Genomic DNA, 24,449 nt, shown 5'->3' on the forward strand with positions numbered 1-24,449 from the left:
TTGTCATCAGCTCTTCCTCCCCGAACTCTTTCTCTCTCATGGACACCTGTCCAATGTTTTGTTATTCATCACAGGGCAATGAAATACGCTCTCCTTTTCTCTTGCTCTTCCTCACTCATTAAGCACCTCTTGCATTTCCCCTATTTTGTAACTTTTTTTGACATTTGCGTTAAAGGCATTTTGTCTTGGCCTCAATTGTTAATTTGTCAAATTTGTCTGCATCTCTAACTCTATCAGGAGAGATGTGGCATGCGATATACAGAAGTCCATCATAGATTATATACATAATTTAAGTAAGGGATGAACGCCGACTTTCTATACATTACCTTGGAATGAATGGACGACGCACTAGGACGATGGGTTTGCGGAGTCCCTCTGTGGAGTTAATTTTTCCAAGGTAATATACAGAGCGGAGGGGTTTTATCCCGCTTATACATTACCACAGATTCCAAAGAAAACAATACAGCATTGAGGACATTTACATGCACAGTAATAATTCAATATTAAACTGATCATAAAGCACAGATTTCTGATATAGAATAGAAATGACATGTTTTCATTTATATTTTCATTTTGATAAGTACATTTATACTTTTTTACCATCCCACCAGACCTGGTTGCTAGTCCGTTGCCAAAGACGTGATCCAGTCGTTCGTTCTTTTTATTCGGTTGCCATGATGGCCGGCAACGTTCTTATCCCTTGCTTGCTAGCTAGCCAACTATAGCTAGCACAGTCACGTCAAACACTGCAGCCAGAATAACAGCAGAGTAGCTGCATTTGCATTTGTTTAAGCTGTTTTCTAGTGGCATTTATTTGGATACATCCATAACAATGAGCTGATGATGCACCATTTCACCTGGCATAGAAAAGTGACTCACTCTTCACTGTTCATTACAGTACAGGAGGTCACATTGCAAATGAAACACTAGGTGAAAAGCTAGCTAAATCGTTTGGTGCTAGCAAATCTGCCAAAATAACAACCGAATTCAACAATACCAGTTGCTGAAAACAGTTCGTCAAACTATACTGAACAAAAATATAAGCCTTCATCTCTCCCGAGGCCGTACGGGAGTTGTCGCGATGAAACAATTGCTAGTAATTACTAGCAATTGGATACCACGAAAATTGGGGAGAAAAGGGGGTTAAAAAAAAAAAAAGTTTTCTGAGCAGTCATTATTAGGACATGTAACCTTAATTGGCTTTCCAGTAGTGGATTTTATGCACATGTGCTATCACCAGCCGAGCGAACCTCCCTCTTTAGCGCGAGTGAAGTGAGTTCGGAACAACTGAATGGCTGCGTTTCAAACGCATGAAAAAACACCCTCATCCACTTATGCCTTTGGGGGAATTCAGGTCACCATCTTGGACGTCGGTCCAAACAAGGGAATTTCGCAACATTAAGCCCCTCGGCCCTCGTTTTGATGGAGTTTGAAATGCCCCATAATTCAATTTGCGATGATTCTACATCCGATAAGACAAGTCAGCCGAAACTTAAAACCTCAACGTCAATATGGATAAGTGTTAGAAATTAAAAAGGTTAAAAAGGTTAGAAATTGTGCTACTAATGCACATGACGGCACAAACACCTCTCATAAAAGTAATGATGTTTTTGTTTGGTTAGCTTTTGGAAATTGTAGAAATAAAACATTTTCCTTCATAAGTTCCAGGCTAACTTTAGTTAGCTAACTAATTTGCTAGCTATCATACAGTAGGTGTATATTAATAATTATATAGTTAATATAGGTAGACATGCAATCATAATTGACTGAAGCACATATAAAGTGCACAGAAGCTACCTGTGGCAGAAAACACAATCATCGCGGGATGAAGGAGTGACGAATTTCCGGCAAGGGCGTGCCATTTAAAAATCATTCCTTTCTCCTTCGCCCCTTGCCCTGCAAGTGAATACTCTTGAGACGTCATCGGTAGTGTCCACTTAATTTGAGGGCTGAGGGGATAGGGTGTCTTTTAAGTGTTTGGAATGCCAATGTATACGTCATAGAAGTACTTCCACATTCAAACTCAGGAACAGATATGCTTACCAAAAATAACATGGTCACTATGGTAGGGCGTTTTTTTCATTGGAGTTTATCAGTGTGCCATCAGGTAGCCTGATTTCAGATGTGTCAATGTAAACAGGATTATTAGGGAAATTGTTATTTTGGCAAAGCATGTAAACGCTTTAATCGAACTATTGCGCGCACCGTACTCATTGACGGATCACTCACCACGTTAGGTCATCAGATGCTGCAAAAACAAATGAATCCTAGTTAGCTACGTTTTTCCTCATTGGACCTGCGTTTAGAATGTATCCCATTTCCGTTTGTGTAGTTGTTGATTTGACTTTGTTACATTGTAGCAAGTACGGTCTGCATGGTGCAGTGCTTTAGAAAGGTAAAAAGGCGCTTGTTGTTGGAAGTACTTCATAGGTGTTCTATATATTTACAACTGTCCCATATCTGGTTTTAACGCCAACTCTAAAATTATTTTAGCTAGCCAATCAGAAATGAGTATTCAACAATAATGTGGTATAAATTATAATAATAGGCTGCTCTCCATGGGAATTGAAAGAACAAAATAGTTTTTCACTGCGGATCATAAAGCAAGGCGTTCATTAGTAGCATGTTTTTATCATGTTGTCCGCGGCGACGCCTGTGTTCTCTATGGATATAATGGCACCTCGTCTGCCGTTCCCCATGGCTTCTGAAATTTTTATTTCTTGGCCTAATGAGCCGTTGTTCCCGCAGTGGTGAATCGATAGGAGTGCGAAACTACTAACACTGTAGCCTTTTTCGCTTTAGTAAACAATGTGACGACGAGAAGTGTGTGTGTGTGCTGCGTTGTGCGCTGAGATTTCTCTGGGGTTGATCAAATTACATTTGTTATGCCTGTCGCTTCCCTCTCACCATCAAACATTTTGAATTACATTGGAGGAGAAAAAGCCATATTTTTCAGATTTAATAAGATCGTGTATTTATGTCCCTGCACTGTCACCTCTTCCAGTGATATATGTATAATCCATTGACTTTTTGATCCAATGAATTTCAGGATTTAGGTGAGTTGTTTAAGGGCACTATATAAAAATTGAAAAATTTGTTGACCTCTGAATGATTACACACACATAAGTAGTGTTCAACAACTTCATTTAAATAACATACTGTTGTATGTTAGGCTTCATGCTCACCTCATTATTAAAATGTGCTTTGCTTCTCTGCCTGACCTTCAAATTATCTCAAGGTTTTGTGACCTTATGAGTCTATTAATGCAGGCCTCGCTGACTGTACCACTCGTATTACCTGGGTAATCATGCATGATCTCCTCTTCCACACACTGCACCTGCTGTAAAATAATAATAATACTGATGCCATCAGCATGCACTCAATGTGTTGCGCGTCCTATTTTACTTTGGAATGTTTACTTTACCCACATCTCTTACAAGGTGGTCTGTCTCTTGCTCCTCTTTGGGTGTTGGCCTCAATTGAGGATGTCTAGTCGGCCTGATGTTCAGAAGAACACACCCTTTTGAGTCGTTGTGATGTATCTGGTAGTCACTCACTGCCTGACATAAACAATATTTTCTGATTTTAGTCAGTAAATGAATTCGAAACATCCCAAACTGCTGTTAATGCTGTGTATGGGAAAAGTATCTGTTTGTGGGGACATTACTATGTTTTTGCTTGAGTGGCACAACAAAGGCAAATACATGGTTGGTGTGTTTCCCTAATGACCAGGAAATAAAAATAATAATAATAATAATAGCAACAAAATGTTTAAATAAATGGAAATTCCCTAACGGAGTCAGTTAATTACTGAGAGGCTGGTTGTCTAGGATGACAGTGATTGCCTCGCCTTTTCTGGTTCCTGCTTGATTAAGCTATGGGTTGATCCTCTGCGTTCTGCTCAGGCTGATCAACCCAATCAGGAGCGGTGAGGATCGGGAGATGCAAGGAGAATACCTTATGTGTGTTTTTATAACATCCCGTCAGATCAAACCGGACCTAGATCTCTCCCCTCCAAACACCTGCAGCAAAAATGTACAATTCCTCTCATCTCCACCGTCACATCTCCACTCCTCTCCTCTGCTCCTCTGTCAGTCACGGTACAGACGAGAGCATGTGATGTGCCTTTTTAAATGGGCCCGATGCAAAGAAGTGGTCTTTACCTTGAAGACCAGAACATGTCTTTTTTTTCTATGTTAGCTTGTGGGTACCTGAAAGATGGACACACACCATGTACGACTAGGCACTGGCTCCTCTGTGTGTCTATGCACAAACCTGAGACACTGAAGTGGAGGCCTAGAGACTGACGCATGTGAATGGAGATGGAGCCATGATCCAGCAGCGTAATGAAGGATGATTGTCTCCATCCGTCAGAGGAGCACTGCCCCTCCCTTCCCTCCGACATGCATCATAAATCTACTTTCTCTTCCAGGAGGGATCAGACCTATGGCAAAGTGGCAGAGAGAGAGATCTCTGTAAAGACACTGGGACAATGGCCGCACTTCTCCTGTCAAATCCAGGACCAGCAACCCGCCACCCCTCCCTGTTTCCCCCCCAGTCAGTCACGCCTCTGTAGGCAGCTCTGGAACAGTTACAGCAGGCTTCAGCTCAGCAGACTGCCTTGCCACTGGGAGGCTCAGTCAGTCCTCCTGTTGGTATTCTGAACACATCCTCTGCCTCTCTTCCCCTCCTTCTCCTCTATCTCTTCTCTCTCCCTCCTAAAATTGGCATTAGAAAGGAAACAGAAAGCAGGACTCATCAAGCCGCAGGCCTGGAATATGATGTGCTGATGTGTTGTATACGTCTTCAGCAATCTAGTGGGATTGTTGTGCAGGAAAGTATGTTAGTCTGGTATGCTGGCTGCCAGCCTGGTAGGGATGGTTTGGGTTTGTTCAGCTCCTAGAGTCACCCACTGCCTCACAGTACGACTGACCAGCTGGCACCCAGGCTGCCTGGCAGCTCCTTACGGTTATTTATAAACTTTGTCTGGATGTCTTCCATTGAAAAAGTGTCTGAAATTCCTTTAGTCAATGTACTCATAGTCTTCGCTCTCTGTCTCTCTCGGTCTAACGCTTGTTCTCTCTCTGCGTTTCTTTCTCCATCACCCCTCTCATAAGTATGTCTATGAATCAATGGGGAGCATTTGCATGTACAGTAGAAAGCGTTGAGGTCTAATGAACCATGTAAAGTGCCAGTCAGCACAATGCTGATGATAGACTTCTGCTCCCCGGTGTAGACCAGCTGTGAGTAGAGCTGTCGGTGAAGCAGCACTCCTAGCCAAGATGCAGAGAAGTTCCTCTTTTTATTATCAGACTCAACGGTTGAGGATCCACTCGCCAGTGACCCAGCTTAATCCATTTTGTGGCACAATTGAGTGATACAAGGTTATCTGTGCACTGCTGTGTCCAAGGTGAGCTTCATCCCAAGTTACCATTAGCATAGTTTCTGTTTGTTTGTTGCTAAGTGGCAGTTAAGCTCTAAAAATGTGTTGTGCTTTCAGAGTGCTTTTGGGAGCACTTATAGAAGTGAGACACTGGATGTGTGTGCGTGGGCTCAGCAGTTTCATTTAACGGTGCAGCGTTTGTTACCGCGTACTAATTAGCTCAAATACACCATTTCTATGTAACCTGACCAAAACAAATCATTAGGACTTATTTACATGGCTGTTTCAGTCATAACTTCTACTGTATTTAGATAATCCTAGCCAATCATGAAACTCATTAAAACCAGTCAGTATTCATCACACACAAGCTGAATGATCATTCAACTTCGTCATGACCCGTCATGTTAATATCACTTGAAGGAAGTCGTCATTTAAGCTCATTCACTTCCTGTCATTCTTCCAAACACCCATAACCTTTCACATTTATTTAAAGTTATCTTTGTCAGCAGTCCCTGTGACAGGGCAGCGGCCAATCAACCTCTGCAGCCAATGACGCATCACTAAAAAAAATTTAACTCCCCACCCAGGTTTGCTAAAGACATGGGTCTGAGCTCGTCTCACTGGGACTTCAATCACCTGGGTGGGATTGTATGACGGGCTTTCTGGCCAAGTGCCCTAAGATGGAGATGCCATTTCACCCCCAGCACCCTGCACAATTTGTACATAGATCATACACCTTACACATACTCACAATTGTTTCACCCACACTGTCCAGACAAACCACTTGCCTCTCCCACGCGTCCCTCATCCCTAACGCATTCCCTCCTGGTGCAGCTGTACGTATCACACCGTCTTCCCCTGCCCTATCTTGTAGCGGCGCCAAATCAACAGGGTTATACATCAGAGCCTATGTGGTACTGATACATTGCCGAGGTCTATCCCCTGTAAATATTCACACAGGACTTTCCTCCGAGACACTTTCTTGTGACCTCGACTCTCTCTTCTCTCATCCTGCTGCTCTTTTCTCCGTCTGTCAATATGTTGACTGTGTTTATGTATTCAGAGAGGGAGAACAGCCATATTAGCAGCCATTACCGCTACCCGCGTGGCGCTTCCTCTGGCGGATATAATGTGCAGAGATGCACCTGGCTTTTCCTGTTTAACATTCATGAATATTTAAACCCATGGCATCTGCATTCCCGCCTCCCCAGCGCTTTCCAATAATAGGTGGGCCTTGTGGAGACGAGGGGAAAACAGAGAGAGGCGTTCAGCTGCATAAAGAATAGGTCCTATCCCCGCTGCCCTCTCTTTTTAAAGCTCTTTGTGTAGTTCTCGTATTCACATCCGTCCATTCAGAAAACGGTTACTAATGATGGTATCTGAGGATGTCGCTCTGTGAGACTTGCCATTTTTAGCAGTGGATCCAACACTCTATTACGGAATCTTACTTGGATTTTATTCACTATTCGTTATGTGTTCAGTGACTAATTCAATATTTGCATTTTAGTCATTTAGCAGGCGCTCTTTATCCTTAGCGACTTACAGTCGTGAGTGCGTACGTTTTCGTAAATATAATTTAATGTGAATTTACCCACAGTAGTTAGTATGATTTTTGTACATTCACATTCTATTATGATGAACATCAGTCACTGTCAGAGAGAAATAGGCTCCCAGGGTTTATTGACTACTCAGTTGAGCTGTCAAGGGTGGAATATGTGTTGATAGAGCTATGCGGGGCGTCGTGTGTGTATATATATATATATATATGTCGTGTGTGTGTGTGTGTGTGTGTGTATGTATGTATGTATATATATATATATATATATATATATCTCTCTTTCACTGCAATATTTATCATGGTACTGTATAATCAAGGGAGGTCAAGGAAGGGCCACACAGTCACAGTGGGTTTCACAGTGATAGATCTAATTTCTGCAGCTCTTTTCAAATACAAAATATGTTCTGATGGAAAATAACTGTTTTATTGCTGGGAACAGGAAGGAAGAAATGCCCTCTGCCCTAGCACTCATTTCTATCTTTTGACTTGTGGCAGTAATGGCTGTGATTCAGCAACCCTACTGAGCCCGCTCTCACCGCGATGTCAGTTCTGCTAAATAGACCAGCAGTTAATAATAGTCAATGTTGTTTCATTTTCTTTTCGCTCCGAGTCTCATTCCGGTGTAGTATATCATCAATGAGCTGAACCAGCGTCATTGTTTTCTCTCCTGTTGCAGTGGGTGCCAGTCCTGACAGATTTCCAGTGGAGGGAGACTCTCTGGGGCTTCGTGACCCCCCAGACCACCCCTCCTGCTGGGGAGCTCCACAACCCCATCACCCTGCACCTGGGAGACTACAACATGGACGGCTTCCCTGACGCCCTGGTCATCCTGCGCAATACTAGCGGGAGGTGAGTGGCACACTGACCCATAGGAAAAATGTATTAGGGGAGAGGTCTCATGCCAGGTCAGATTAGGCTCTGTTAGATAAGAATAAGAATAGTAATCGCCACGACTTTCAATTATCTATTTTATGTTCACTGACCCAAAATGCTTTTTGGATTAGATTAGTGTGCAGACAGTATGATTGTACGTTGAAGGCCAATATTATGTGTCAATATCCATATAAAACATGTTATTCTAACCTTGAATGGCTTTAGATTTAAATAGATTAGAGGAATGAATGTTCAGTGATGAAGTGAAGTGAAGTGAAAGCCCCAGGTCACACTTCAGCGTGGGGACATGACCGATAAGAGCCAAAGTTAGCAGCAGTCTTTAAAACGCTCCTGACCCTGGGATAAGGTGGCACGGTCAGAGAGGACAGACAGCAGGAAGAGGATGTGTGGGTTATCAGCAGCCCGTAGATTGAGATAAGATATCAGTCAGGACAGGGCCAAAGCTAGGCCTTTTAATGCCGATTGTTCTCTTCCTTCTGTGTGACTTCATAATAGACAAAGACAAAGTAAGGAAGATGTGGAACATTTCTGGGACATTGGTGAAACACACACACACACATACTCGAACATGTGCACCTTAATTTCCGGTGGAGGGTCAGTCGAATCTCTCTGGCAGCTTAAATCCTTCTTCTCTTTGGGTCACCTTCATCCTGGGAGGCCTATTCTAATTCCACCAAGTCCATGTCTTTGAGCCCTGGAATTGAATCACATATTAAGCCCTGTACCAACCATCATACATGACCAATCCAGGGTGATAGTTTAAAACCAGATGAGGCACATGGACAGAAGATGGCTGTGATGATTTGACGATGGTGACGATTAATACGGACTCTCTTGTCAGTAACTACAAATCATGTTGTTGGTATGTAGTACTGTAGAAATACCATCAAAACGATGATCCGGTTTCATCCCAAGACCCGGTAATGGCCTGTATTTGTGACATTGTGTAGATCTAGCCTACATTTTCATACATCTTGACATTAGTTTGTAATTGTCTGCGGTTGCGTGCCGCATTGGTGTTCATTGGTTGGGTGTACTCTGTGCTCGAACAGACTCTGCTTGCCAAATGTTTGGCCAGTTTAATGTGCCTCCCACTCTCTCTCTCGTTCTCTCTCTCACAATCTCTTTTTTTTCTTCTTCTATTCTTTCGCTCCCATTCGCTTGTTATTTCTAGCTGGGTTATGGATGAAAGTCCTGCCTGCCCACACACTTCCTATCGTTACAGAATAAATGTATATTTGAATTTTAAGATGAGCCCAAAAAGCCATTTTGTTTCTGGGAACCAATCAATGTGTCGTGTTGGAAACTGGAAGTCAAAACAAACAAGTTCCTATGTAACGAGGAATAGGGAAAAACGTTGCGACGGTCTCGTCCCTGCAGAGTGGCTGTGATGAATGGTAATAGCTGCTCGGGGGCTCGTTTGAGGCGCCATGGCACACAGTGTTTAAGCACGGCAGTCTCCAACCTATTTCCTGCCAAAGAGATTGACATTTGACCTTTTCAAATAGTATTATCATGTTTTAATTGAATGAGCAACACTCTATGCCAGAGCCATCAGCCTCAGGCTTTTATTGACTCATCTGAGAAGGTGTCAATCAAAAAATATGCATTTCAGGCCCTTAGCAGTTGAAGATTCGTTGTTGCTTCATTAGTTTAGCGGTAAAATTATAAACGCAACATGCAACATTTTTGAAGATTTTACAGAGTTACAGTTCATATAAGGAAATCAGTCAATTGAAATAAATTCATTACGCCCTAATCTATGGATTTCACATGACTGGGAATACAGGTCTGTTGCTCACAGATACCTTAAAAAAAAGGTAGGGACGTGGATCAGAAAACCAGTCAGTATCTGGTGTGACAGCCATTTGCCTCATGCAGCGCAACACATCTCCTTTGCATAGAGTTGATCAGGCTGTTGCTTGTGGAATGTTGTCCCACTCCTCTTCAATGGCTGTGCAAAATTGCTGAATATTGGCGGGAACTGGAACGTAGAATGTTTGTCCATAGCTTATGCTATGCTACTCTGCTACTCTTATGCTACTCTGTTCACAACGTTGACATCAGCAAACCGCTCGCCCACACAATGCCATACATGTGGTGTGAGGCCGGTTGGACATACTGCCAAATTCTCTAAAACTACTTTGGAGGCGGCTTTTGGTAGAGAAATGAACATTGAATTCTCTGGCAACAGCTCTGGTGAACCTTCTTGCAGTCAGCATACCAATTGCACGCTCCCTCAACTTGAGACATTTGTGGCATTGTGTTGTCACAAAACTGCACATTTTAGAGTGGCCTTTTATTGTCCCCAGCATAAGGTGCACTTGTGTAATGATCATGCTGTTTTTGTCAACAACATCCGGTGAAATTGGAGGGTGCGCAATTCAAATAAATAATCGTAATATTAAACATTCATGAACATACAAGTATCTTATATCATTTAAAAGCTTAAATTCTTGTTAATATAACTGCGTTGTCCGGTTTACAATAGGCTTTACAGTGAAAGCATACCATGCGATTGTCTGAGGATGGCGCCCCACATCAACATATTTTTCAACCAGCACAGGCTTCACAAAATCACAAATAGCGACTAAATGAATCACTTACTTTTGAAAATCTTCCTCTGAAACTATGTCTAAAGCCTGGTCACAGCCTGAGGAAGCCATTGGAAAAGGAATCTGGTTGATACCCCTTTAAATGGAAGAAAGACTGGCCAGGAAACACAGATTTTTCTTTTTAAATATCACTTCCGGGTTATATTTTCTCAGGTTTTTGCCTGCAGAATCAGTTTTGTTATACTCACAGACAATATTTTGACACTTTTGGAAACTTTGGAGTGTTTTCTATCCTAATCTGTAAATTATATGCATATTCTACGATCTGGACCTGAGAAATAGTCTGTTTACCTTGGGAACGTTATTTATTTATTTTTTATAAAAAATCTGACCCCTAGCGTCAAGAAGTTAAAGAGCTCAGCCATGTGCTTCTTGTCAGTAACAACCACATCATCAACTTTAAGGGACATGGGCAGCTGTGAGGAGGAGGGTTTATTCTACAGGTCTTGAACCGTTTAACCATTTTCCAGAACTTGTTGGAGTTAGACCCACACAGAGAGAACTTCTCCTTCAAGTAACTAACTTTGGCCTTCCGGATAGCCTGAGTGCACTTATTTCTCATTATCCTGAACGAGAGCCAGTCAGCCTGAGAATGCGTGTGCCGAGCCTTTTGCCAAATGCAATTCTTGAGGTGGAGTAACTCTGCAAGATCATGGTCAATCCAGTGGCTGAACCTGTTTTTTATTCTCATTTTCTTTATGGTATTTAACAATACCACTGACTATATCAAAAAAGAAGGTCCAAGCGTCTTCGACAGAGGGGATCAAGCTGATTCTTTACCAATTTACAGAGGCCTGGTCATGAAGGAAGGCTTGCTCATTAAAGTTTTTTAGCATGTTGCGATTTATATTTTTGTTCAGTGTAACATGGTTTGTCATCCTATAGGGACACCAGTTTTTTTAATGCAATAGTTTGTTTGTGTCAGGTTCAATGGGAGTTAGATTGGTAGTTTGGGTACCTCCTCTTTGGGCTCTTCCACTGTGCCCGCAGTATGGAGTGTGCTTCTCTGCATCATACAACATGCACTTGATTACTTCATCACACTTCTCCCAGATAGAGGTTTCTGCTCTGCTGGCTACACACAAGTCACTCACTCTCTCACCCACTGTTTCCAAACACACACAAATACACACACAGTCTTGTACAGCTAACCTTGTGGGGACACAATTCAATCCCATTCAAATTCCTATTTTCCCTAACCATTAACCTAACCCTAACCTGTACTCCCTAACCCAAAAACCTAACCTTAACCCTAGCTACTAACCGTTAACGTAATTCTAACACTAATTCTAACCTTAAACCCCTTAGAAATAGCATTTGACCTCGTGGGGACTAACACAATTTCCCCAGGTGGTCAAATGTTTGTTTTGTTTGTTTATAGCACTCACTACAAGAATAGTAAAACACGTCCACACTCTCACACATGCATTGTTGTATATTCCCTCATGCTTTTGGTGTTGGATCTTCACTGATCTCATACACTGAGTGTACAAAACATTAGGAACAGCTCTTAACTCTTTCCATGACATAGACCACATGTGTCGAACTCATTCCACAGAGGGCCAAGTGTCTGTGGGTTTTCTTTCCACCCTTGTACTTGATTGATGAATTGAGGTCACTAATTAGTAAGGAACTGCCCTCAACCTGGTTGTCTAGGTCTTAATTGAAAGGAAAAAACTCAAACCTGTAGACACTCGGACCTCCGTGGAATGAGTTTGAGACCGTTGACATAGACTAACCAGGTGAATCCAGGTGAAAGCTATGATCCCTTATTGATGTCACCTGTTAAATCCACTTCAATCAGTGTAGATGAAGGTGAGGAGCCAGGTTAACAAAGGATTTCTAAGCCTTTAGATAATTGAGGCATGGATTGTGTATGTGTGCCATTCAGAGGGTGAATAGACAAGACCAAAGATTGAAGTACCTTTGAAAAGGGTATGGTAGTAGGTGCCAGGTTTGATTGTGTCAAGAACTGCAATGCTGCTGAGTTTTTCACACTCAACAGTTTCCTGTGTGTATCAAGAATGGTCCACCACCTAAAGGACATCCAGCCAGCTTGACACAGCTGTGGGAAGCATTGGAGTCAACATGGGCCAGCATCCCTGTGGAACGCTTTCGACACCTTGTAGAGTCCATGCCTTGACGAAGTGAGGCTGTTCTGAGGGCAAAAGAGGTGTGTGCAACTCACTATTAGGAAGGTGTTTTTAATGTTTTGTACAGTCAGTGTAGGTTGTGTATATTTCAAACAGCTCTTCAACGCAAACAGAATGAATTCTATACCTCTGAGGGTGGAGTAGTGCTGTAGTGTTTTAGTGGTTTAGTTAGTGGGACTGTGACTGTCTGTATGACAGCCTTGACTTGACTAACATTAATCTGAAGACTTATTTATCTAATTACCTAAATAGGTTTAATTGTTACCCGATTTAAATGAATCATGAAACAATTAACTCATTAGGATCTGGGGAACCACGAGAGCGGTTCTTTAAAGAATTACCATCTCCCTAATTAAACTCTAGAAGGTCTTTACCTATCACATCTATAAACAGTCAAGTTATTAATCATACCACGTATCATATCATCATTCTGAACAGTCGTAACCTCCTGCATCTGCAAAAACATGAGCCTTACTTATGATTCAGTACTACAAAAAATGGCTTAATTATTTATTTACATGTACCAGCTAATTAAATGATAACACAGGATGAAGATACACACTTAAAACGTTAAAAACAGGTCCCTAGTGGACTGACAACCATATGAATGCTTGTTACGAAAGACATGGAGAGGGGGGCAGAGAGAGAGGGACAGAGACACTTAACTTCTCTAGGGTAGGGGGCAGCATTTGCAATTTTGGATGAAAAGCATGCCCAAATTAAACTGCCTGCTACTCGGGCCCAGAAGATATGATATGCATATAACTGGTAGATTTGGATAGAAAACACTCTAAAGTTTCCAAAACTGTTAAAATAGTGTCTGTGAGTTTAACAGAACTGAAAACCTGAGAAAAATCCATTCAGGAAGTAGTTTCTTTTTTGGTTTTGTAGTTTTCTATTCAATGCCATTACAGTATCCATTGACCTAGGACTCAAATTGCAGTTCCCATGCCTTCCACTAGATGTCAACAGTCTTTAGAAATTGTTTCAGGCTTGTAATCTGAAAAATGAGGAAGTAAGAGCAGTCTGAATGAGTGGACCCTAAAGTGTCACAGAGCTTTTTCATGCGTGCGACCGAGAGAGTGCCTTTCTTGTTTACCTTTTATATTGACGACGTTATTGTCCGGTTGAAATATTATCGATTATTTAGGCTAAAAACAACCTGAGGATTGAATATAAACATCGTTTGACATGTTTCTATGAACTTTACGGATACAATTTGGATTTTTTGTCTGCCTGTTTTGACTGCGTTTGAGCCTGTGGATTACTGAAGAAAACGCGAACAAAACTGAGGTTTTTTGGATATAAAGAGACTTTATCGAACAAAAGGAACATTTATTGAGTAAATGAATGTCTGCTGAGTGCAACCATATGAAGATCATCAAAGGTAAGGGATACATTTTATCTCTATTTCTGACTTGTGTAACTCTGCTACTTGGCTTTGTTACTGTTTGTAATGATTTGTCTGCTGGGCTATGTTCTCAAATAATCGTAAGGTATGCTTTCGCCGTAAAGCATTTTTAAAATCTGACACCGTGGTTGGATTCACAAGAAGTTCATCTTTAACTTCTTCGGGCTAGGGGGAAGTATTCGGAAGTTCGGATGACTGAGGTGCCCAAAGTAAACTGCCTGTTACTCAGGCCCAGAAGCTAGGATATGCATATAATTGGTAGTATTGGATAGAAAACACTCTGAAGTTTCTAAAACTGTTAAAACAATGTCTGAGTATAACAGAACTGATATGGCAGGCGAAAACCCGAGGAGAATCCATCCGGAAATGTTTTGTTGTTGAGGTCAGCCCATTCAAATCCTTGTTTATGGGAGATTCAAAGGAATACCTCCCAGATTGCAGCTCCTATGGCTTCCACTAGATGTCAACAGTCTTTAGAAAGGGTTTCAGGCTTGTTTTTTTTTAATTAGCTAGAATTTGTAGTTTTTCTAGGTGGCTCTCATTTTGACTGCGGTGTTGTGGCGCACGTGGATGAGGGTGCACACTTCGTTATTTATCTCCGGTATTGAACACACTATTCTCCGTCTTCAATTTTATCGTTTATTTACATATTAGGGTACCTGAGGATTGATTAGAAACGTTGTTTGACTTGTTTGGAGGAAGTTTATTGGTAACTTTTGGGATTCCTTTGTATGCATTTTGAATGAGGGGCAAGGTGGATTACTGAATCAAGCGCGCCAACTAAACTGACTTTTTTGGGATATAAAGAAGGACTTTATCGAACAAAACAAGCATTTGTTATGTAGCTGGACCCTTGGGATTGCAAACAGAGGAAGATCTTCAAAGGTAAGTGATTTATTCTATCTCTATTTCTGACTTTCGTGACGCCTCTGCTGGTTTGGAAAATGTTTTTAATGCTTTTGTATGCGGGGCGCTGTCCTCAGATAATCGCATGGTATGCTTTCACCATAAAGCCTTTTTGAAATTTGACAAAGCGGCTGGATTAACAAAAAGTTAAGCTTATAAATTATGTATGACACTTGTATTTTCATGAATGTTTAATATTACGATTTTTGTATTTTGAATTTTGTGCTCTGCAATTTCACCGGATGTTGTCGAGGTGGGGCGCTAGCGGCACGTCTAGTCCAAAGAGGTTTTAAGAGAGGGATGTGATTTTAGGAGCCATAAGAGATAATTGTTTTACATAAACTTTGCACAGTGACAAGTCACGTCCCTGAGTGAGGTCAGAGAGCCTGTCAGCCTGACGGAACCGCGCTTTTGAACAAACTGTATAAAATGATGGGTTAAGAATGAACATATCAGACCAGAAGAGCATGAAGCTGCACGTTTAAAGTGGTCTGAACTTTGAATCACAACACGAGGTAGAAAAGATAAACTGACCTCCCGGACAATCACTGGTATGGCTGATTAGCTGTCCGAAGTAAAGTATCTAGAAAAGCTCATTTAAGTGGGACCATTCTACTACTCTGCTCAAACCATCTTATTAAGCCACTCTCATCATCCCACTGGGAACCATCGACACGGCTGGCTAGCCCTTCTTCAAAAGAGGCATCTTCAGGAGCGAATGGAAGGAAAATCAACTCTGCAGTTCTGTTCAGGACTGCACGACAAGTCACCAGATAACTACAAAGAAGAACAGTAGAAGACTTGTTGGAACCATTTTTGGACAATCAGAGCTTTAAAAGCGTGCTGCGAAAAGGCCCAACGCCCTTTCCAAGGCTGCACTGTCCACCTAGCGAGATCCACAGCGAACCAAGGAATTTCACATAAATACATTCATGATTTCTTACTCCAAGTTGGCGGCGGTTCGTCTGCAAAGTATAGGATTACTGTAAGTGAGAGTAGTTTCTAAATGTACCAACGTTAACTTCTCTGGGGTATGTGAGACAGTAGCGTCCCACCTCTTCAACACCCAGTAGTGAAACTGCAGGGCGCCAAATTCAAATACAGAAATACTCATTATAAAAATTCAGAAAACAAAACATATTTTACATAGGTTTAACAGAAACACATTCATCATTTTCATATTTCATGCACAAAGCATAGGATGGACACTTCACACATGTCGTGGGTATACTTTCCAAGTTACAGTATTTCCTTCATAACATTTTTAATGATATCAAAACAACATTAGTGTTCTTTACACTCCATTCCGCACGTTCTATGTTAGAAATATTTTTCCACTATTTGCTTTTGAACGTGTTAAGAGTTTCGGCGGGGAAAGTTTCTTGAAACAAAGGCACATTCCTTTGGTGAATTTAGAGAGGGAGACCTGGATCTTCTCTTGATTTACAACAGGACGTGAGTTGTTAACCCCCACCAGTTCCCTCCTCCCCGCCTCTGCAGGTGAGAGGGGGTCTGGTTGAGGTTATTCATTGCAAACCTGATCTGACCAGTTTGGATCCTCACAGAACAGTCAAGACAGCATGATGACTCAGGTGATGTTTTTCCCCAGAGCATCAGCACAAATTTGACGGCTTGTTCAGGAGGAGAAAGAGTGCATTTCTGCCCTTATACAGTGGTTCACAGCATGTGTATGTGTCCATGTGTGTGTCCATGTGCTTGCGTGCATGCTTGCGTGCTTAAATCTAAGGACTGTTCCCCTGCGGCACATGCTCTGACCTGGACATAACATGTCCTCCAGGGGAACTGTCAGAGGATTTTGGGAGGAGTTGCCTGTGATGGGAATAAGAATCTACTCTCTACTCTCCCTGTCTTCATAGATGGACACACATTTTGTTTGTTCATCTATGCGGATGATCTCCGCATGTGCAGTTCCAACTGTGAAGCATGGAGGAGGGGGATGTGTGATGGTGTGGGCGTGGGCGTGCTTTGCTGGTGATACTGTCTGTGATTTATTTATTTTTCAAGGAACACTTAACCAGGGTGGCTACAACAGCATTCTGCAGCGATACGCCATCCCATCTGCTTTGTGCTTAGTGGGACTATAATTTGTTTTTCAACAGGACAATGACCCAACACACATCCAGGCTGTGTAAGTGCTATTTTACCAAGAAGGAGAGTGATTGAGTGCTGCATCAGATGACCTGGCCTCCACAATCACCCGACCTCAACCCAATTTAGATGGTTTGGGATGAGTTAGACCACAGAGTGAAGGAAAAGCAGCCAACAAGTGCTCAGCGTATGTGGGAACACCTTCAAGACTGTTTGAAAAGCATTCCAGGTGAAGCTGGTTGAGAGAATGCCAAGAGTGTGCAAAGCTGTCATCAAGGCAAAGGGTGGCTACTTTTTTTTAGTTGTTACGTGATTCCATACATTATGTGTTATTTCATAGTTTTGATGTCTTCACTATTATTCTACAATGTAGAAAATAATAGTAAAAAATAAAGAAAAACCCTTGAATGAGTACTGTAGGTGTGTCCAAACTTTTGACTGGTACTGTATATAATTCACTAATGTGGCGACGTAATACCAGCAGCTCATTTTGGGCATGACTTCTAATGACAGTCTTTCTCAGTGGGAGAGCAGCAGAGTTATTTCTAAAAGGAATATGTCTCAGGAGGAGGAGAGAGCTGTTATAACCCCGTTTCACGCCAACCCTCCCTTACCCCTTACTCCACTCCTCTTCTCAGCATCTGTATAAACTGTGAATGGTGTTTTATGGAGCTGAGAGACACTCAGGGGAAGCAGCAGGGGGTTCAGTCCAGGTGAGGCGCACTCAGAACTCAATCAGGAGCTTGGGCTGAGAGGGCTGTCTGTGTGTCACTGGCCCCAGGCCTTTCAGACTGGTTCACCTGCAGTCTGAACTCAGTCTCTGTCCTGGAGTCGCTACCTGTTTGTCTGTGCTGAAGGCTAACCTTGTGACTCACTCTCTCACCGGCTGTTCTTAGACTGGAGAAACTCAGTCAGGGGCAGTCTCACTCTTTCTGCTTACATTCTGTTCTTATTCATTTTACCCAGTCTCTTTCTCCCCTCACTTGCATCCTTGACTCCTTCTATACAAAATGGCAGTGAGTTTACGAGAGGGTCTGCCAGATTCCTCGCTCACAGTGAGGGAACATTGGCAGTTGATTTGAGGACATATGCCATAATGTAACTCTGCCACCTGCCATGCTAGTGTATAAACCCTCTTCACTGTAGAGCTCCTCTGTCTGAGGATAATGACACACAACCCTCTGTCTGAGGATAATGACACACAACCACTCTCTCCCAAACCAGAGCATGAATAGACTAGCACCAAGCCCTGGCCTCATCAATGCTGTGGAATTATCCAGACCACAAATCCGAGTACAGCACAGTGTTTTCGGATTCGATTAAAAACAAATGAGCATTGCGGTCGGTCTCAGCGCGTGTCACTTGAATATTAGATGTTGCTGGGATTCCTTCCCGATCAGTGTGTTGTGTGCATTAAAGAGCCATGTGATCACAATCAACAGTGAAGCATGCCTTTGCTACCAGGAGATTGATATTTGAAAAGCAGCAGCAGCTGCTGCCATGTTAACCTGTGACCTTCCCAGGGCAGGAGTCTGATGAGATACACAGATTGCAATGCCAATGACCAACCCACCACCACTCTTGACACGTCTCATCTGCTTTTCTTAATGTGCCCCGAAAACCAGGAACCAAATGAGTTACAGTATCCGTCCTGTGACTGTGTGTCCCCTGGACAGCATCCGGGCCATCTGCTCCATTTCAGCCAACCGCCACCATCCCTGGGTCCATGGCCCGTGGACCTTTTCCTCTTTCAAGAAATTGATACAATTCTCAGCTTGGCTTTCTGATTCGGCTAATGGCTACACTCTTTGGCTAGTGTCCCCTAAGTATATCTATGTTTAGCCAGTCGCTCACCACCATCTGCTGCTGTTCCTTAGTTCTTATAATTAAATTTTCCGTAATGTCTATAGACTTAATGGAGGAAAAGAGACAACTTTTTTCAATAGTCTCTTATTTCATCAGGAAGGTATCTTGCTGTGCAGCACGTTGGCGTCTCACTTACCATCTTTGCACAAATGAAGTGGCTGTTTGTCGTAATAAAATCAACACAGTTTGTGTAGGCGCGGAAGGAGCTCTACTTGCTCCAGTCTTCTACCTTGGGAGCAGTGGACCAGCCCACCGGCAGCCAGGAGCACACAAACATTGACAGTGACGAATCCCCAGATGTAGCGATTTCCCTTTACATTGATCACGTTGAATAGTATCGTATATTTTTTCCCATGACATGGCTTCTCTCTCTCTCCCTCTGTTCGTTAGCACACTGGAGAGCCAAGGGCTTATGGCCCACAGCGTTCTCCCCAAACCTTTTCAACTCAAAGTCAATTTATTCTGGCTTGATTGATTTTGTAACATAATTCAATGGTTTGTCCCTCCTACTGTACGTCCCCACACACTAGGACATATAGAATTATTACATTAAGTCCAATACTATTAGCATAATGAATTTAAGTACATGATGAGAGAATTCAGGTTGTTAAACAGTTCAGGCCCGAAGTGAACATCTGGGCTTGAATCAAACAAACCTGTCAGAAGTGTTTCTACAACATAACTTTTGGTGGTGGTCTATGTATATTGTAGCCTACGTAATTGAACTTGACCATGCATCTGAAACCACAACCATGACCAATTCAGGCCCGGTCACTTTAGGTCTGTGTGACCACTCTCTGACATTACAGCTTGTCTCTGAGATGAATGACAGGTGTGTTGCAGTCACTGTGGTCTCAGCTGGCTAATGTTGTTTGGAAAGTTTCTGATCTCCAGCTGTCTCTGAAGACAGACACAGACTTTGAATACGGCTGGCAGCAGTGCTTTTGAAGCTGTGAATCGTCTCTTTCTGGTGAATCGAATCATGCACATCTTGCAGATCAGCAGGTGTGTTCTTTTCCTGTCGCCTCGATTACTCTCTAAGCTGCCAATCATGTCACGACGCATCAGCACTCATCGAACACCTATCATCCCTTCACTGTGGGAAAGATAGGGTGATTTAGCTGGGTTGTGGTTGGGTGGGTTGGCGTTTGTTTGTTTGCTTCCATAACATACTGACTAGAGGTCGACCGATTAATCGGAATGGCCGATTAATTAGGGCCGATTTCAAGTTTTCATAACAATCGGAAATCGGTCATTTTGGACGCCGTTTTTTATTTTATTTTTTACACCTTTATTTAACTAGGCAAGTCAGGTAAGAACGCATTCTTATTTTCAATGACGGCCTAGGAACGGTGGGTTAACTGCCTTGTTCAGAGGCAGAATGACAGATTTTGACCTTGTAAGCTCAGGGATTCAATCTTGCAACCTTACAGTTAACTAGTGCAACGCTCTAACCACCTGCCTCACGAGGAGATCGCCTGTTACGCGAATGCAGTAAGAAGCCACGGTAAGTTGCTAGCTAGCATTAAACTTATCTTATAAAAAACAATCAATCAATCATAATCACTAGTTATAACTACACATGGTTGATGATATTACTAGTTTATCTAGCGTGTCCTGCGTTGCATATAATCGATGCAGTCGCGAAAAGGACTGTCGTTGCTCCAACGTGTACCTAACCATAAACATCAATGCATTTCTTAAAATCAATACACAGAAGTATATATTTTTAAACCTGCATATTTAGCTAAATAAATCCAGGTTAGCAGGCAATATTAACCAGGTGAAATTGTGTCACTTCTCTTGCGTTCATTGCACGCAGAGTCAGAGTATATGCAACAGTTTGGGCCGCCTGGCCCATTGCAAACTAATTTGCCAGAATTTTACATAATTATGACATAACATTGAAGGTTGTGCAATGTAACAGGAATATTTAGACTTATGGATGCCACCCGTTAGATAAAATACGGAACTGTTTTGTTTTTGAGATTGATAGTTTCCGGATTCGACCATATTAATGACCTAAGGCTCGTATTTCTGTGTGTTATTATGTTATAATTAAGTCTATGATTTGATAGAGCAGTCTAACTGAGCGATGGTATGCACCAGCAGGCTCGTAAGCATTCATTCAAACAGCACTTTCGTGCGTTTTGCCAGCAGCTCTTCGCAATGCTTCAAGCAATGCTTCTAGCTAGTTAGTGGGGTGCGCGCTAACACTCGCTCTGAGACTTGGAGTAGTTGTTGCCCTTGCTCTGCATGGGTAACGCTGCTTCGAGGGTGGCTGTTGTCGATGTGTTCCTGGTTCGAGCCCAGGTAGCGGCGAGGAGAGGGATGGAAGCTATACTGTTACACTGGCAATACTAAAATGCCTATAAGAACATCCAATAGTCAAAGGTATATGAAATACAAATCGTATAGAGAGAAATAGTCCTATAATTCCTATAATAACTACAACCTAAAACTTCTTACCTGGGAATATTGAAGACTCATGTTAAAAGGAACCACCAGCTTTCATATGTTCTCATGTTCTGAGCAAGGAACTTAAACGTTAGCTTTCTTACATGGCACATATTGCACTTTTACTTTCTTCTCCAACACTTTGTTTTTGCATTATTTAAACCAAATTGAACATGTTTCATTATTTATTTGAGGCTAAATTGATTTCATTGATGTATTATATTAAGTTAAAATAAGTGTTCATTCAGTATTGTTGTAATTGTCATTATTACAAATACATTTTAAAAATCAGCCGATTAATCGGTATCGGCCTTTTTTGGTCCTCCAATAATCGGTATCTGTATCGGCGTTGAAAAATCATAATCGGTCGACCTCTAATATTGACTACACCGGACACGTCCCTGCACCCTCATGCTTATGTTGATTCTGTCCATCCACACCAGGCACGATCATGACACGCAGGTTAAAATATCAAAACCAACTGTGAAACAACTATATTAACTTGGGCGAATGTCAAACACAGATGACATTCATTGAAATGTAGCTATCTTGCTATTGCTAGCTAATTTCTCCTGATAGATGAACAATGGGTTGTAATTTTACCTGAAATGCATATGGTTCTTTTTTTCCCTGGATCTTTGTAGAATTTTGACCTGGAGTCATGCAAAATCATTTGTTTTTCTACTCTGACTATTAACACTAGAAAAGCGAGACATCTAGCTTTCCCGTTCTGAGCCAATGCATTCTAACAGTCTAATAAATACATTTCTTATATGCTATTTAGGGATTAATACCAGTGACCGGTATCTCGGGACTGCCTGAGCAAGCTCCTTCCATTTCCCGAGAATAATAATGTCGTGGACAAATAATATAGCCTACCATTTTTATGCCACACAAATACAAAATATGCATGTGTGAAAAGCTGCATGAAACTGACGTATCAACTCTCTAGCTTCATTCATACATTAGACCAGTCATCACAACGCAAGCAGCCTACTATATTTAGCCTACTCAACATAAGGCCCTCAATAGAAAACATCCCTTACTTGCATGACTTCTATAAATTGCATTGCTGACTAGCATGTGTAGGCTAGGCTACACGTGACATCTCGACTCGGTTACTGAAGGCAATCTCCATCTCACATTCCCAAATATCCAAACTAGCTTTGTGGCGCTGGAAGAGGCTCAAAATGTAAACTGCAGCTACTCACTGTTAACAAAATGTCTGGTACATTGTGTCCACAAACGCGCTCGAGGGAATAGACATTTGCAACATTGTTCTATGATGTTACTATAACGACGAGTCAGGTTCGCGGGAATTTGGTCAACCGCGGACCTGTCCATGGTGCTGAATCTCCGCTACAAAGCCTATTTGTTTAGCGGAGATGTTCCCTGTGACTGTCACTACAATAAGCGGGTTATCATAAAGTAAAAACGGCCACAAACTTACTAAATCCCACTGATAGCCAGATGCCAGGGGAGAGAAAAGGGCCAACAAGCTGGGTGACATCTTTCAGTCAAAGGTAAGCTAAAGCGAATGAAATGTTCACTAGGCTTTAAGCTAATAACCTACATTTAGGATACATCAACGAAGTAGTGTGGTGACTTTGACAAAACTTTGAGTTGATTAAATTGTGACAATTACAACAAGAAACTGTTAGATTCCTGTCCACATCTCTCAATTTACAGTGGTAAAACCATGTCAGATTTTTGTGGGCTGCTATTATGCTTTTAAATAGCATTTCCGGGAATACCGGGATATTACCAGTAAGGTTGCAATTTTCTCAGGAAGACGAATTTGACGATTCTGGGTAAAATTTTCAGCCCTAATACTATTGCAAGAAAATATAATTTGTTTGTGTTTAGGAAGGTTTTAGGTAGGCCTACCATTACAATACAAAACAAATAAATTATGTCATTCGTTTATGTTACTGTAGGGTCAAGTGTTATTCAAGTGTTATGCACCATCACAAAGAAATGCATTATTTTTTTTAGGCATTTCTTTAGAAACATTAAAAAACAAATCAATTGTATTTCAAAAGAACAGAATATCATAGTTTAAGTTGTGTTATTTTACTAGTCTGTGCATAGTAGCCTATGCTGCCGCAAGTGCTCACATGTAGAAGGCATGGGAATAGTGGCTGTAATATTTGACAAAAAAAGTTATATTTTGAGTTATACACCAGGTCATTCAAGCCCTGAATGCTGTTTGGATGAAAGCCACGGGTATGACACAAAATGACTTGTTTACTGTTCTAATTACCTTAATAACCAGTTTATAAAAGCAGTACAGTAAGGCACCTCAGCGGTCACATTGTGTCTAAGAACAGCGCTTAGCCGTAGTATATTGCCCATATACCACACCCCTTTGGGCCTTATTGCTATGTTATACAATGGCTTTGTTGAATACTTTTTTCTGATTGGCTTGAAGGGCATTCTAGAGTGCATTATTTCCCTATAATGCACGGTATATCAGCGCTGTAGAATTTATGGGCTGTACAGTAGTTCATTCTTACATGTTCTATTGTTTAAGCTGCTTTTGAAAGCAAACGACGAATTGAAAACATTAATGTCATTGTTGAAATCGATTTTCATAACAGCAAGCTAGGACTGGTGATGGTTTGGTTAGCTAAACTAGGAAGTCTGTTTGTTTGGTTGCCAAGGTAACTACTGGAGCTATCTAATAAACTCGCTAGCTAGCTACGTCAGTGGATGTTGAACACATTTCTACCACCAAATGAACACATTTCTAGCAGCATTTCTAGGTACACACTTTCCACGTCATTCATTATTTTCCATAGAACACATAGCCCCTAGTTGATTACATAGAGCCCATGCTTTAATTTTAAGTTGTGAACAAAAATATAAACGCAACATGTAAAGTGTTGGTCCCATGTTTCATGAGCTGAAATAAAAGATCCCAGAAATGTTCCATATGCACAAAAAGCTTATTTCTTTCAAATGTTGTACTCAAATGTGTTTATATCCCTGTTAGTGAGCATTTATACTTTGCCAAGATAATATATTCACTTGACAGGTGTGGCATATCAAGAAGCTGATTATTAAACAGCATGATCATCACACAAGTGCACCTTGT

The 24,449-nt window shown here is 41.7% G+C and overlaps 1 protein-coding gene across 2 annotated transcripts in view; it reads left to right on the forward strand.

Annotated features, from left to right (window-relative positions):
* LOC139563295 (T-cell immunomodulatory protein-like) overlaps nucleotides 1–24,449 on the forward strand; it is a 118,852-nt gene that overhangs the window by 32,617 nt on the left and 61,786 nt on the right. For both annotated transcript variants that reach the window (XM_071381854.1, XM_071381853.1), the window contains exon 10: nucleotides 7,618–7,790. In XM_071381854.1, coding sequence (XP_071237955.1) covers nucleotides 7,618–7,790 — 173 coding nt within the window. The remainder of the gene's footprint in view (nucleotides 1–7,617; nucleotides 7,791–24,449) is intronic.

Source organism: Salvelinus alpinus, chromosome 33 (genome assembly GCF_045679555.1).
Source record: "Salvelinus alpinus chromosome 33, SLU_Salpinus.1, whole genome shotgun sequence".
Taxonomy (NCBI): domain Eukaryota; kingdom Metazoa; phylum Chordata; class Actinopteri; order Salmoniformes; family Salmonidae; genus Salvelinus; species Salvelinus alpinus.